This window comes from Stegostoma tigrinum, chromosome 26 (genome assembly GCF_030684315.1).
Source record: "Stegostoma tigrinum isolate sSteTig4 chromosome 26, sSteTig4.hap1, whole genome shotgun sequence".
In the NCBI taxonomy this organism is placed as follows: Eukaryota; Metazoa; Chordata; class Chondrichthyes; order Orectolobiformes; family Stegostomatidae; genus Stegostoma; species Stegostoma tigrinum.
Window position 1 is genome coordinate 2,336,340 of NC_081379.1, and position 15,760 is coordinate 2,352,099.

The following is a 15,760-nucleotide window of genomic DNA, read 5'->3' on the forward strand; positions in this document are numbered from 1 at the left end:
TTTGCTTTATGATCTGCAGAGTGCGAACATTTCCGACAGACAGTCACTTGGGACATGACACCATTCGTGCTCTGATGTATTATGCTCTGAAGGTGTGGAGTGACATTGCACCCCTCAATTTCCACGAGGTAGCAGGAGACAACGCAGATATTCTGATCGATTTCCCAAAATCTCAACACAAAGACCACTACCCCTTTGATGGACCAGGGGGCGCCGTGGCCCACGCATTCTTCCCCGGCGACCAACCAATTGCAGGAGATGTGCATTTCGATAACGATGAGGCTTGGACCTTCCGATCGTCAGGTACTGTCATTAACTGGAGCGACAGCCAAAAGTGACCTTTCAACAGTGTCGGCCCATTGCTCAGTGTTGGCTGTTTGAGTTAGGAGGTTCTCAGCAGCACAGAATCCCAGGTCAACCTTACAGGTGCAACACAGAGAGCAGCACACTGTCGGAGGGTCAGTGCTGAGGGAGCCCCCCACTGCCGGAGGGTCAGAGCTGAGGGAGCGCCGCATTGTCGGAGGGTCAATGCTGAGGGAACGCCACACTGTCAGAGGGTCAGTGCTGAGGGAGTGGGCACTGTCGGAGGGTCAGTGCTGAGGGAGCGCCGCACAGTCGGAGGGTCAGTGCTGAGGGAATGCCACACTGTCGGAGGGTCAGTGCTGAGGGAGTGGGCACTGTTGGAGGGTCAGTACTGAGGGAGCGCCGCACTGTTGGAGGGTCAGTGCTGAGGGAGCGCCGCACTGTTGGAGGGTCAGTATTGAGGGAGCGCTGCACTGTCGGAGGGTCAGTGCTGAGGGAGCGCCGCACTGTCGGAGGGTCAGTGCTGAGGGCGTGGGCACTGTCGGAGGGTCAGAGCTGTTGGCTTGGGCACTGTCAGATGGTCAGTGCTGATGGAGTGGGCACTGTCGGGGGGTCAGTCCTGAGGGAGCGCCGCACTGTCGGAGGGTCAGTGCTGAGGGAGCGCCGCACTGTCAGAGGGTCAGTGCTGAGGGCTTGGGCACTGTCAGAGGGTCAGTGCTGAGGGAGTGGGTACTGTTGGAGGGTCAGTGCTGAGGGAGTGCTGCACTGTCGGAGGGTCAGTGCTGAGGGAGCGCCGCACAGTCGGAGGGTCAGTGCTGAGGGAATGCCACACTGTCGGAGGGTCAGTGCTGAGGGAGTGGGTACTGTTGGAGGGTCAGTGCTGAGGGAGCGCCGCACAGTCGGAGGGTCAGTGCTGAGGGAGCGCCGCACTGTCGGAGGGTCAGTGCTGATGGAGTGGGCACTGTCGGAGGGTCAGTGCTGAGGGAGCGCCGCACTGTTGGAGGGTCAGTGCTGAGGGAGCGGGGCACTGTCAGAGGGTCAGTGCTGAGGGAGCAGGCACTGTCGGAGGGTCAGTGCTGAGGGAGCGCCGCACTGTCGGAGGGTCAGTGCTGAGGGCGTGGGCACTGTCGGAGGGTCAGTGCTGAGGGCTTGGGCACTGTCGGATGGTCAGTGCTGATGGAGTGGGCACTGTCGGAGGGTCAGTGCTGAGGGAGTGCCGCACTGTCGGAGGGTCAGTGCTGAGGGAGCGCCGCACTGTCAGAGGGTCAGTGCTGAGGGCTTGGGCACTGTCAGAGGGTCAGTGCTGAGGGAGTGGGCACTGTCGGAGGGTCAGTGCTGAGGGAGCGCCGCACTGTCGCAGGGTCAGTGCTGAGGGAGCGCCGCACTGTCGGAGGATCAGTACTGAGGGAGTGCTGCACTGTCAGAGGGTCAGTGCTGAGGGAGCGCCGCACTGTCGGAGGGTCAGTGCTGATGGAGTGGGCACTGTCGGAGGGTCAGTGCTGATGGAGTGGGCACTGTCGGATGGTCAGTGCTGATGGAGTGGGCACTGTCGGGGGGTCAGTCCTGAGGGAGTGCCGCACTGTTGGAGGGTCAGTGCTGAGGGAGCGCCGCACTGTCAGAGGGTCAGTGCTGAGGGCTTGGGCACTGTCAGAGGGTCAGTGCTGAGGGAGTGGGTACTGTCGGAGGGTCAGTGCTGAGGGAGCGCCGCACTGTCGGAGGGTCTGTGCTGAGGCAGCGCCGCACAGTCGGAGGGTCAGTGCTGAGGGAGCGCCGCACTGTCGGAGGGTCAGTGCTGAGGGAGCGCCGCACTGTCGGAGGGTCAGTGCTGAGGGAGTGGGCAGTGTCGGAGGGTCAGTGCTGAGGGAGTGGGCACTGTCGGGGGGTTCAGTGCTGAGGGAGCGGGCACTGTCAGAGGGTCAGTGCTGAGGGAGTGGGCACTGTCGGGGGGTCAGTGCTGAGGGAGTGGGAACTGTCGGGGAGTCAGTGCTGAGGGAGCGGGCACTGTTGGAGGGTCAGTGCTGAGGGAGTGGGCACTGTCAGAGGGTCAGTGCTGAGGCACGCCGCACTGTCGGATGGTCAGTGCTGAGGGAGCGCCGCACTGTCAGAGGGTCAGCGCTGAGGGAGTGCCGCACTGTCGGAGGGTCAGTGCTGAGTGAGCGCCGCAGTGTCAGAGGGTCGGTGCTGAGGGAGTGGGCACTGTCGGACGGTCAGTGCTGAGGGAGTGGGCACTGTCGGGGGGTCAGTGCTGAGGGAGTGGGCACTGTCGGGGGGTCAGAGCTGAGGGAGCGGGCACTGTCGGGAGGTCAGTGCTGAGGAAGTGCCGCACTGTCAGGGTGTCAGTGCTGAGGGAGTGGGCACTGTCGGAGGGTCAGTGCTGAGGGAGTGGGCACTGTCGGGGGGGGTCAGTGCTGAGGGAGTGGGCACTGTCGGAGGGTCAGTGCTGAGGGAGCGGGCACTGTCGGGGGGTCAGTGTTGAGGGAGCGCCGCTCTGTCGGAGGGTCAGTGTTGAGGGAGCGCAGCACTGTCGGAGGGTCAGTGCTGAGGGAGTGCCGCACTGTTGGTGTGTCAGTGCTGAGGGAGCGGGCACTGTCAGAGGGTCAGTGCTGAGGGAACACCGCACTGTCGGAGGGTCAGTGCTGAGGGAGCACCGCACTGTCGGAGGGTCAGTGCTGAGGGAGTGGGCACTGCCAGGGTGTCAGTGCTGAGGGAGCGCTGCATTGTGAGATGGTCAGTATTGCTGCCCTTATAGCTGTGGATATGAAAAGGAAAATGAAAAGAAATGCTCACAATCATGACTCTTTGGTTGTTGTAAATAAGTAGCGACTATTCCAGTGATCGGTGACTCAGGATCTGGAGCACACCAGTTTTAAGCAGTTACTCACCAGGCCTGGCAGCATGTCAGAGTTCGTGTTTCGACTTCAGTGACCCTTCGTCAGAACCAATTCAGAAGGGCCAGTGGAAAGATATCATTAACTCTCAGATGCTGCCAGAGTTTCTCCAGCAATGTCTCAGAGATAGTGGGAACTGCCGATGCTGGAGAATCTGAGATAACAAGGTGTAGAGCTGGATGAACACAGCAGGCCAAGCAGCATCATAGGAGCAGGAAAGCTGACGTTTCGGGCCTAGACCCTTCTTCATTTTCTAAAGAAGGGTCTAGGCCTGAAACATCAGCTTTCCTGCTCCTATGATGCTGCTTGGCCTGCTGTGTTCATCCAGCTCCACGCCTTGTTATCCCTCCAGTAATGTCTTGTTTTTGTTTGATTCCCAAAGTCTCTGGATTAATAGGCTCACGATAAGTTTGGTTTTATTTAACCCTTTTTTCTAATCAACCTGTTCAGAGATGTTATTGTGCATCCCTGGCACAGGTGGGGCTTGAACCCTGGCCTCCAGGTTCAGGAGTAAGGATACCACATCTGTGCCATAACAGAGCCCTTCATTTTAGAATAAAACCTCTGGCTTATTGCCTCCCCTAAACCTGCACATGATTCCCCTGCAATGATTTATCCAACTCCTTCTTAATATCCCTGATTCTGTTTGGCCCAGCCCCCCTTTCGGCTGCCCACTAATTCCATTGGCAGTGTTCCAGCCACTGCATTGAGGTAATTCTTCAAATCTAATCTTTCACAGATGAAATGGACCAAATTGCAAGAAATTCATTGATGTCAGAAACATATTGATGCATTGACGAGATATGCATCTTGTAGATACAGTAAAGACCTTTACGTGAAGCTTTGAGGATGTCTGCTCACATGCTGGTGTCTCTCCTGGTGCACGGCATAGTCAACAAGATGAAGGAGCACATTAAATACACATAAAATCTATCTGCTGAGCCCCAGGCTAAAGGATACATTTGAACATTAGATGCAATGTTCTCAGGTAGAACTTTAACAGCGTTCTGGTGCTACTGACAGTAAGGCTGATTTTACAATTCAGTTTTATTGCTGAGTGATAATGGGAACTGCAGATGCTGTAGAATCTGAGATAATAAAATGTGAGGCTGGATGAACACAGCAGGCCAAGCAGCATCTCAGGAGCACAAAAGCTGACGTTTCGGGCCTAGACCCTTCATCAGAGAGGGGGATGGGGTGAGGGTTCTGGAATAAATAGGGAGAGAGGGGGAGGCGGACCGAAGATGGAGAGAAAAGAAGATAGGTGGAGAGGAGAGTATAGGTGGGGAGGTAGGGAGGGGATAGGTCAGTCCAGGGAAGATGGACAGGCCAAGGAGGTGGGATGAGGTTAGTGGGTAGATGGGGGTGCGGCTTGGAGTGGGAGGAAGGGATGGGTGAGAGGAAGAGCAGGTTAGGGAGGCAGAGACAGGTTGGACTGGCTTTGGGTTGCAGTGGGGGGAGGGGAAGAGCTGGGCTGATTGTGTGGTGCAGTGGGGGGAGGGGACGAACTGGGCTGGTTTTGGGTTGCGGTTGGGGAAGGGGAGATTTTGAAACTGGTGAAGTCCACATTGATACCATTGGGCTACAGGGTTCCCAAGCGGGATATGAGTTGCTGTTCCTGCAACCTTCGGGTGGCATCATTGTGGCAGTGCAGGAGGCCCATGATGGACATGTCATCTAAAGAATGGGAGGGGGAGTGGAAATGGTTTGCGACTGGGAGGTGCAGTTGTTTATTGCGAACCGAGCGGAGGTGTTCTGCAAAGCGGTCCCCAAGCCTCCGCTTGGTTTCCCCAATGTAGAGGAAGCCACACCGGGTACAATGGATGCAGTATACCACATTGGCAGATGTGCAGGTGAACCTCTGCTTAATATGGAAAGTCATCTTGGGGCCTGGGATAGGGGTGAGGGAGGAGGTGTGGGGGCAAGTGTAGCACTTCCTGCGGTTGCAGGGAAAGGTGCCGGGTGTGGTGGGGTTGGAGGGCAGTGTGGAGCGAACAAGGGAGTCACGGAGAGAGTGGTCTCTCCGGAAAGCAGACAAGGGTGGGGATGGAAAAATGTCTTGGGTGGTGGGGTCGGATTGTAGATGGCGGAAGTGTCGGACGATGATGCGTTGTATCTGGAGGTTGGTGGGGTGGCGTGTGAGAACGAGGGGGATCCTCTTTGGGCGGTTGTGGCGAGGGCGGGGTGTGAGGGATATGTTGCGGGAAATGTGGGAGACGCGGTCGAGGGCGTTCTCGATCACTGTGGGGGAAAGTTGCGGTCCTTGAAGAACTGGGACATCGGGGATGTGCGGGAGTGGAATGCCTCATCGTGGGAGCAGATGCGGCGGAGGCGGAGGAATTGGGAATAGGGGATGGAATTTTTGCAGGCGGGTGGGTGGGAGGAGGTGTATTCTCGGTAGCTGTGGGAGTCGGTGGGCTTGAAATGGACATCAGTTACAAGCTGGTTGCCTGAGATGGAGTCTGAGAGGTTGAGGAAGGTGAGGGATGTGCTGGAGATGGCCCACGTGAACTGAAGGTTGGGGTGGAAGGTGTTGGTGAAGTGGATGAACTGTTCGAGCTCCTCTGGGGAGCAAGAGGCGGTGCCGATACAGTCATCAATGTAACGGAGGAAGAGGTGGGGTTTGGGGCCTGTGTAGGTGCGGAAGAGGGACTGTTCCACGTAACCTACAAAGAGGCAGGCATAGCTGGGGCCCATGCGGGAGCCCATGGCCACCCCCTTAGTCTGTAGGAAGTGGGAGGAATCGAAAGAGAAGTTGTTGAGGGTGAGGACGAGTTCGGCTAGGCGGATGAGGGTGTTGGTGGAGGGTGACTGGTCGGGCCTGCGGGACAGGAAGAAGCGGAGGGCCTTGAGGCCATCTGCATGCGGAATACAGGTGTATAGGGACTGGACGTCCATGGCGAAAATGAGGTGTTGGGGACCAGGGAATTGGAAGTCCTGGAGGAGGTGGAGGGCATGGGTGGTGTCACGGATGTAGGTAGGGAGTTCCTGGACCAAAGGGGAGAAAATGGAGTCCAGATAGGTGGAGATGAGTTCGGTGGGGCAGGAACTGGCTGAGACGATGGGTCGACCAGGGCAGGCAGGTTTGTGGATTTTGGGAAGGAGATAGAAACGGGCGGTGCAGGGTTGGGGAACAATGAGGTTGGAGGCTGTGGGTGGGAGGTCCCCTGAGGTGATGAGGTCATGAATGGTGTTGGAGATGATGGTTTGGTGCTCGGGGGTGGGGTCATGATCGAGGGGGCGGGAGGAGGTGGTGTCGGAGAGTTGGCGTCTGGCCTCGGCAATCTAGAGGTTAGTGCGCCATACTACCATTGCGGCACCCTTGTCTGCGGGTTTGATGGTGAGGTTGGGGTTGGAGCGGAGGGAGCGGAGCGCTGCCCATTCTGCAGGGGAGAGGTTGGAGTGGGTGAGGGGGTGGAGAGGTTGAGGCGGTTAATGTCTCAACGGCAGTTTGAGTTGAAGAGGTCGAGGGAAGGTAGGAGGCCTGGGGGTGGTGTCCAGGAGGAGGACTTGTGTTGGAAGCGGGAGAAGGGGCCAGTGGAGGGAGAGTTAGGTTCCCGGTTGAAGAAGTAGGCCACGCATCCCAAAACCAGCCCAGTTCGTCCCTTCCCCCCACTGCACCACACAACCAGCCCAGCTCTTCCCCTCCACCCACTGCATCCCAAAACCAGTCAAGCCTGTCTCTGCCTCCCTAACCTGTTCTTCCTCTCACCCATCCCTTCCTCCCACCCCAAGCCGCACCTCCATCTCCTACCTACTAACCTCATCCCACCTCCTTGACCTGTCCGTCTTCCCTGGACTGACCTATCCCCTCCCTACCTCCCCACCTATACTCTCCTCTCCACCTATCTTCTTTTCTCTCCATCTTCGGTCCGCCTCCCCCTCTCTCCCTATTTATGCCAGAACCCTCACCCCATCCCCCTCTCTGATGAAGGGTCTAGGCCCGAAACGTCAGCTTTTGTGCTCCTGAGATGCTGCTTGGCCTGCTGTGTTCATCCAGCCTCACATTTTATTATCTCAGTTTTATTGCTTTCTTGTTTATCCATTTGTATATGTTCTCCTGTTTACGAGCCATATAAAAAGTGATTGGGTATGTAGTGTGAGGACTGGGGGTGCAGTGAATGGAGATTGACGTGAATAGAGGCAGGCAGCAGGGGGTTCACAATGGATGCATCTCCCCTCCCCCGGTGAGGGCATTTGTACCTTCATAACTGTTACGATGTTAACTCCCAGGTTTCACAGGGCAACAAAAACCTCATTGAAATAATTAAGAAAGGCTAATGGACACTGACCTTTATAACCAGAGAGCTGCGACATATATACAAATCCCTGGTGAGATTGGAGCAGTGTGTACACTTCTGGGCAACACAACTCTGAAAAGATATAATGGCTTTTGGGAAGCATTTAGCACAGGTCGGGGGAGAGTGAGTGGGTTTGCTGTCACTAGAACAGTAACTCAGAGCGCTGGGGTAATGCACGGGGGCACGGGTTCAAATCTCATCGGTGACAGCCTGTGGAATTTCAGTTCACTTAATAAAAATCTGGACTGTGTGGGCAGTGTTAGTGACGGCAGATGTGAAACTGTTATTGATTGTTTTTAAAACTCACATGGTTCCCTCATGCTGTTTAGGGAAGGCAGTCTACTGTCTTTACTCTGTCCAGTCTATGCGAGACTTCAATGCCACTGGCCCATTGACTCCCCTAAACCTGTGCATGATTCCCCTGCAATGATTTATCCAATTCAGTGGCTGCGGTTAGTGTAAGGTCCAACCTCTCCCCTCAGCCGAGGTCTGGTGATCCTCAGTTTAAACCATCTGTCATCTCTCTCTAATCAGAAACTTTACTTATGCTCCACAACCCAACTTTTGGTCGCATGCTTGTGATTTCTTTGTAATTCTTTCATGACTCTTAACTGCCTTCAGATGTGTCCTAAAAAGCCGTACAGTTCAAGGGAAATTAGAAATGGGCAGCAGATCTTGGCCAGTAATGACCACATCTCATGAAAGAATTACAGAGAAATGACAAGCATGCGACCAAAAGTTGGGTTGTGGAGCATAGGTAAAGTTTCTGATTAGAGAGAGATGACAGATGGTTTAAACTGAGGACCACCAGACCTCGGCTGAGGGGAGAGGTTGGACCTTACACTAACCGCAGCCACTGTGGGCGTTACACCTATGTCATTCTGCATGACTGTCCAGCACTGAGCCAGTCAACAAGTCTGGCATTTTCAAGAGATGTAGGAGGTTTGATGGGTGATTGGTGTAAAGTTTTTGGAATGTTGGAAAGAATTGAGAGAAGAGAGAGAGAGAAAACCATTTCCACCAGTGGAGGAGTCTGGCCATTCAGAAATTTGAATCATACAAAGATGGGAAGCACCCTTAATAATGCCGTAGATGCTGGGCTTGATGAAGCATTTAAAATCTGTGACCAGAGATAATGGGAACTGCAGATGCTGGAGAATCCACGATAACAAAGTGTGGGACTGGATGATCACAGCAGGCCAAGCAGCATCTTAGGAGCAGAAAAGCTGACGTTTTGGGCCTAGACCTTTCTTCAGATGAAGGGCCTAGGCCCGAAACATCAGCTTTGGTGCTCCTAAGATGCTGCTTGGCCTGCTGTGTTCATCCAGCCCCACACTTTGTTATCTTAAAATCTGTGACCAGTTGGGTTTTGAATGTAGGCGATGTGAAGCTTCGGTAGGTGGATGGAATGGGGATAAACATCAGCCAAAAATGATGGAACAGGTTAGAGGAAAGAATGGCTAGCTCCTCTTCTTATGTTCCTTCATCATAAGTAGTCGAATTCCACATTAAAATGCAAAGTCTGATGACTTCATTCAGATCCGAGAACTATTTCAACACTGAGCCATGCATGCATTTTCCACCCAATTTGGCTTCACCAGGAGCTGCAGGTATTCTATATGAGAATCAAGAAGGCGAGAGGATTTTCTTGAGTAAAGCTTCTGCCCCCACATGGGCTAGAAGCAAAGCAGTACAATAACATCACCACCTCGACACCATTCAGTACCATAATTTTACAGTTGGATGTTCAGCAATTAAACAATATATCGAAATCTTTCTTTGCGAGGTAGTGAAACACCTTGAAACGTACTCACTGTAACAAAAACAACATTATTGTAGTAAAGCAGTAAGGTACTCCAAGGCAATTCAAACACAACGTGACAGGGAGTCACTTAGTGGGAGATCTGCACATGTGATGAAATCCCTGGTCAAAGACCAAGTTTTTAAAGTGCAGCTTCTTAAAAGAGGAGTAAGAGAGATGGAGAGGCATAGAGGTTTAGGGAGGGACTTCCCAAGGTTAGGATCCCAGCCACCAATGGTTGAACAATTGAAATCAGGAATATGCTTAAGGTCAGGATTGGAGGAGCACAGAGATCTGAAAGGGCATTGAGAGTGAAGGTGGTTCTAGAGATGTTGGGGGTGGGGTGGATACAGCAAGGCCATGGCAGGATTTGAACACACTGATGAAAATGAAGCTTATGAGGGATGATGTGCCAGTTTCAGAATGTTTCTTTTGTTCTTTCTTTCTTGCAGATCCTCGAGAGATGGACCTGTTTGCAGTCGCTGTCCATGAGTTTGGTCATGCCATTGGACTGTCCCATTCTTCAGTCAACGAATCCATCATGAGACCTTATTACCATGGGCCTGTGGGTGATCCCCTTCAGTACCATCTTCCTTATGAAGACCAGCTCCGGACCTGGCAGATATATGGTTTGAACTCTAACCTCCTGTGTTGTTCTTCCATGTGTTCTCTTGGGACCCAGAAAGTAGCCACAGGGAGTACTGTAATAAAACAAAGAAGTGCAGAAGGTGGAGAGCTGAAACAAAAGCAGAAATTACTGAAGAAGCTCAACAGCATCTGTGGGGAGAAAGCAGAGTTACTTTTCTGAATCCAGTGACTCTTCATCAGAACGTATAGCAGCTAGAAGAACATGGTATATATGGTAAAGATGAGGTTGAGAGTTGGGGAGGAATGGAGGAAGAGGTGAGCAGATAGCTAGAGATGGAGCACATGGAGAGCACAATATGAAAGGGGTATGTATCTGAGGGGCTTATTGATGGTAAGCCAAGTCAAAAGAGAAGCTTATTAAGTGATAATGAGGGTTAAGAATAGGACAGAATGGGTAGGTTGCACTGAAAGTGACCCATATTATGACAGGGCCAAGGTGTAGGAGTGGGAAAAAGGGATGAAAGGATGGAATCAGGCTGTAAACTTATAGAAGTTGATGTGGAGTCCTAGAGGTTGCAGGATCCCCAAAGGGAAGATGAGATGCTGCTCAGAGTAACAAAAAATATTGGTTCATCCAGATACAAATTGTAAAGATTTCTTTCAGAAGTAACATTGTTGGGATCGAGTATCTGAGTAAATTGAGAGCGGATATTTGGTGGGTGGAGCATGTTCTGGGAGCAACAAGGGACTGTGGACCTGTCATTCTCCTCCTGCCCCCACCCTCATATGTCAGACTGGTGTAGTCTGATCACAGTGATCAGGCACTAATTCCATATTGCTGTGTCATGTGATGGGAAAGGGTGAACTCAAGGGCTTTTTTTTTCAAAATTTATTCATGGAATGGCTGGACCGGTGTTTATTGCCAAGAGGGCAGTGAGAATTCAACCATGTTGCTGTGGGTCTCGAGTCACATGTAGGAAGAGTAAGAGCAGATTTCCTGAACTAGAGAGTGTAGGTGATGCTCAGTGGGTTTTTAACAATAACTGAGTGCTTACATAGTTTTTCTTTCCAGAATTCAAATTTCCTCCATCGGCCACAGTGGGATTTAGCTCCATGACCCCAGAATGTGAAGCTGATGTTGTGGGATGACTGACCCAGTGATTTTACACAATGCCGCCACTACCTCCTCTTGGGGGCTACCATGTTCCTAGTTTGAGTTGATGTTAGGTTACATGCAGACCTCAGAATAGAGAGAAAAACATATTATTCCAACCAGAAACCATCTCGAAACCAGCTACTGCCTGTGACTGCTGGCATTAATTTTACAATGTGCCTGGACTTAATGTGCTCAGCCAGCTGTGTACTTACACTATGAGATTTATGATTTCTCCAGGCCAATCAGTCATTGAGAGAATTTAATAAAAATCAAACTGTCTGGAAGAATGTGTTTGACTTCCAGCTGTGTTCTTGTTGGGAACAATCTTCACATCTGTCTGACTGTGACCATCTTTAATATTAAAAGTTTAGATTTTAATGTCTCTCTCTATTGCTTTTTCCTGAATTGAGATGAATTGTGACAGTGGAGATTGGCTTCACATTCATCTGCTGGGATATGGATTTATCTTTTCCATGTTGAAAGATCTTGGACATAAATCCGATCCGTGGGTACATGGGGTGACTATCTGTGTGGAGTTTACACCCTCTCCCTGTGTCTGCGTGGCTTTCCTCCAAGCGCTCCAGTTTCCTCCCATTGTCCAAAGATGTGCAGGTCAGGGTGGATTGGCCATGGGGAATGCAGGGATAGAGTGGAGGGGTGGGTCTGGTGGGATGCTCTCCAGAGGGTCAGTGTGAACTTGATGGGCCAAATGACCTGCTTCTGCACAGTAGGGATTCCATGATTCAATAATGTCTCACTGAAGACCAAAGAGTAATTTGAATTCTTGGTGAAAATCGATTGACGCAGCCCTTATCCTGTGGGAGTATGAGATTTTAACACTTTTAGTTTGACTCATGACTCCTGGTCAAAGTTAGAATTATGACATGCTTGGGTAATAGGGGTGGGGTAGTCGGGTTGCGATGGGGCAGACTTGATAAGGTACCTCGTGGGACAATGGTCCCAGTGATCGGGAGTGCAGGTGGAGTATGGACAAAGGGGTTACCAATGCTGCAAGGTGAAGAACGAGGGAGGAGAAGGTGTGGCATCTAAATGGCCCTCTCGCTCCTCCAGTTTCCTTCTACCTCATGGACTGAACAACAACTTACACTGTCCCGAGCTGCTATGTGGAAGAAGCAAAACCAAATCAGACAAGGAGATATTGGGGCAGGAGATAAAAAGAGGTTGGTTGAAGGGGCGTGGAGTTAGCTGGAACATCTTAAAGGAGTAAAGTGAGCTTGAGGTATGGAATTGTGCAGGAAGGGAACTCCAGAGATTGAAGTACCCAAATTTACTAAGGGCTGGCCAACACGGTGGAGTGATTAAAATTGGGGTGCTCCACAGGCCGAGATGAGAGGAGCACCGAGGACTTTAGGTGGAAATGGAGGAGATAGGGGTGAGAGGGTGGAGAGCTGGGCAGAACCACGGATGGATTTCAAAGTTAGGCCAAGGATGCTTAACCAGGAGGCAGTATCAGTCAGCGAGCGCAAGTGTCAGTGGCTGGATGGCATTTGATGCAGGTGTGTAGATCGCAGCAGAGATTTGAATGGCCTCAGGCTGGTGAAGGGGAGGAGGTGGAAAGCTGGTCGGTGGGGGTGTTGGAATAATTCTACATCAAGGTAGGAAAGGTATGAACGAGAGTTTGGGTGGCTCTTGAACTGTGGCAATGTCACATAATGTTACAGAGGTCTTCATGATGGGGGGTTTTACAGTTGGAAGGGCTCAATATGACCCCAATGTCGTGTAGAGTCTGGTTGAGCCACAAGCAGGAAATGGGTGAGACATGGTGGGAACAGCGGGTGGTTTGTGGCTAAGGCCAAAGGGGAATGGGTACAGTTTTAAAGAGGATGATATTTCTGCTGACACAGTACTGGATTTGGAATATATTAGAAAGAGATTTCACCGCCTTCCCAAGGGCAATTAGTGAAACCAAGCAAGGTGCACACCACATGGGCTAATAAAAAGATTAACACTAATAACAATATATCTACCTGTGCCTCAGCTGTCATGACAAACTGGACACCATGAAAATGCTGGAGAGCATTACTGTTCAATTGCTTATTCCTGCTTCTAGCTCAGATCCTTCTGTGTGTATTCCTCACCAGCCCCCGAAGTGTGAGATGAAAGGGACTCAGCCGAAAAGCAGACACAAATTGTAGAGTAACAAACTATCCCAAACAGAAACTACCTCTGCCAGTGCACTACAGAGGGCACTGTCGGAGGGTCAGTGCTGAGGGAGCGCCGCACTGTCGGAGGGTCAGTGCTGAGGGAGCGCCGCACTGTCGGAGGGTCAGTGCTGAGGGAGTGCCGCACCGTCGGAGGGTCAGTGCTGAGGCAGTGCCGCACCGTCGGAGGGTCAGTGCTGAGGGAATGCCGCACCGTCGGAGGGTCAGTGCTGAGGGAGCGCCGCACTGTCAGAGGGTCAGTGATGAGGGAGTGGGCACTGTCGGAGGGTCAGTGCTGAGGGAGCGCCGCACTGTCAGAGGGTCAGTGCTGAGGGAACACCGCACTGTCGGAGGGTCAGTGCTGAGGGAGTGGCCACTGTCGGAGGGCCAGTGCTGAGGGAGTTCCGCACTGTCAGAGGGTCAGTGCTGAGGGATTGCCGCACTGTCAGAGGGTCAGTGCTGAGGGAGCGCCGCACTGTCGGAGGGTCAGTGCTGAGGGAGCGCCGCACTGTCGGAGGGTCAGTGCTGAGGGAGTGCCGCACTGTCGGATGGTCAGTGCTGAAGGAGCGCCGCACTGTCGGAGGGTCAGTGCTGAGGGATTGCCGCACTGTCAGAGGGTCAGTGCTGAGGGAGCGCCGCACTGTCGGAGGGTCAGTGCTGAGGGAGCGCCGCACTGTCGGAGGGTCAGTGCTGAGGGAGTGCCGCACTGTCGGATGGTCAGTGCTGAGGGAGTGACCACTGTCAGAGGGTCAGTGCTGAGGGAGTGCCGCACTGTCGGAGGGTCAGTGCTGAGGGAATGCCGCACTGTCGGAGGGTCAGTGCTGAGGGAATGCCGCACTGTCGGAGGGTCAGTGCTGAGGGAGTGGCCACTGTCGGAGGGTCAGTGCTGAGGGAGCACCGCACTGTCGGAGGGCCAGTGCTGAGGGAGTGCCGCACTGTCGGAGGGTCAGTGCTGAGGGAGTGCCGCACTATCGGAGGGTCAGTGCTGAGGGAGTGGCCACTGTCGGAGGGCCAGTGCTGAGCGCGTGGGCACTGTTGGAGGGTCAGTGCTGAGGGAGCGCCGCACTGTCGGACGGTCAGTGCTGAGGGAGCGCCGCACTGTCGGAGGGTCAGTGCTGAGGGAGCGCCGCACTGTTGGAGGGTCAGTGCTGAGGGAACATCGCACTGTCGGAGGGCCAGTGCTGTGGGAGTGCCGCACTGTCGGAGGGTTAGTGCTGAGGGAGTGGGCACTATCGGAGAGTCAGTGCTGAGGGAGTGCCGCACTGTCGGAGGGTCAGTGCTGAGGGAGCGCCGCACTGTCGGAGGGTCAGTGCTGAGGGAACGTCGCACTGTCAGAGGGTCAGTGCTGTGGGAGTGGGCACTGTCGGAGGGTCAGTGCTGAGGGAGCGCCACACTGTCGGAGGGTCAGTGCTGATGGAGTGCCGCACTGTCGGAGGGTCAGTGCTGAGTGAGAGCCGCACTGTCGGAGGGTCAGTGCTGAGGGAGCGCCGCACTGTTGGAGGGTCAATGCTGAGGGAGCGCCGCACTGTCGGAGGGTCAGTGCTGAGGGAGTGCCGCACTGTCGGAGGGTCAGTGCTGAGGGAGTGCCGCACTGTCGGAGGGTCAGTGCTGAGGAAGCGCCACACCGTCGGAGGGTCAGTGCTGAGGGAGTGCTGCACTGTTGGAGGCTCAGTACTGGAGTCCCTCCGGTGGAACTTGAACTGATCGCAGTCTCAAATACTATCAAATCAGATGAAGGATTCACACCAGTTTGAAGTACATTCCAAGGAATGAGAGAAGACACATGTTCAATTATTCTGAGGTCATTCAGCCCTCAGAAGAGCGTTTTTCTTCCAGTTGCTCTCTGTTGCCACACTCTGAGCTCGTAATGAACGTTGTAGCAGAACCCTGGGCATTAAAGAATAAATTGGATAGTCAGTGAACTGGAAAAAACGTTTCTAATTAGAAATGTCATCCTGTGATTTAATACGTATGCGGAGTGCAGAAGGGTACTTAGATCTGGATGATGAGAAACCAATGGCATTGACAATGAGACTGAAAGTTTGCATTTACAGCTTTCTGCAGTTCCAGCCTGCTCCAAACCATTCACGTTAACCTCAGGGACAAAATTATAGCCTGTTGGAGAGATTTTACATAACTGCACTATCAAATTTCATTTGCTTTTTGGTTAATCAGGTTTCGTCAGGATACTGCTTGTCTGTTTTGCTGATTTGAACTGACGTGTTTTCTGTCTTTCTGTCCATGTTGAGGTGTCAGAGAACTGCTGCTCCCCAACCAAGTCCAACTGGAAAATTCATCCTGGCACCCAGAGCTCCCAGAACCAGCAGACCAGCAGCCAACCGTTCAGTGAGTTGTTCAGACCATCATTTTCACCCACTGTCTTCCCCAGCGCCCCCAATTCCCCCCCCCAACCATCCCCCCCGACACCTGAGTCCTTCAGCCAAATTTAACACAAAGCAAGAAATCTCTGTGCCCAACTTTACACTCTGAGAAACCGTCTCTTTCATCTTGCACTCATCCAGACAATTTGCAAGAACATAAAGACGAGGAGCAATGTCTTT

The 15,760-nt window shown here is 52.9% G+C and overlaps 1 protein-coding gene across 1 annotated transcript in view; it reads left to right on the forward strand.

Annotated features, from left to right (window-relative positions):
• Nucleotides 1-15,760, forward strand: part of mmp17a (matrix metallopeptidase 17a) — a 104,666-nt gene that overhangs the window by 56,190 nt on the left and 32,716 nt on the right. Inside the window, exons 4-6 of the mRNA XM_059654888.1 lie at nucleotides 20-303; nucleotides 9,746-9,922; nucleotides 15,449-15,545. Of these exons, the coding sequence (XP_059510871.1) occupies nucleotides 20-303; nucleotides 9,746-9,922; nucleotides 15,449-15,545 (558 nt within the window). The remainder of the gene's footprint in view (nucleotides 1-19; nucleotides 304-9,745; nucleotides 9,923-15,448; nucleotides 15,546-15,760) is intronic.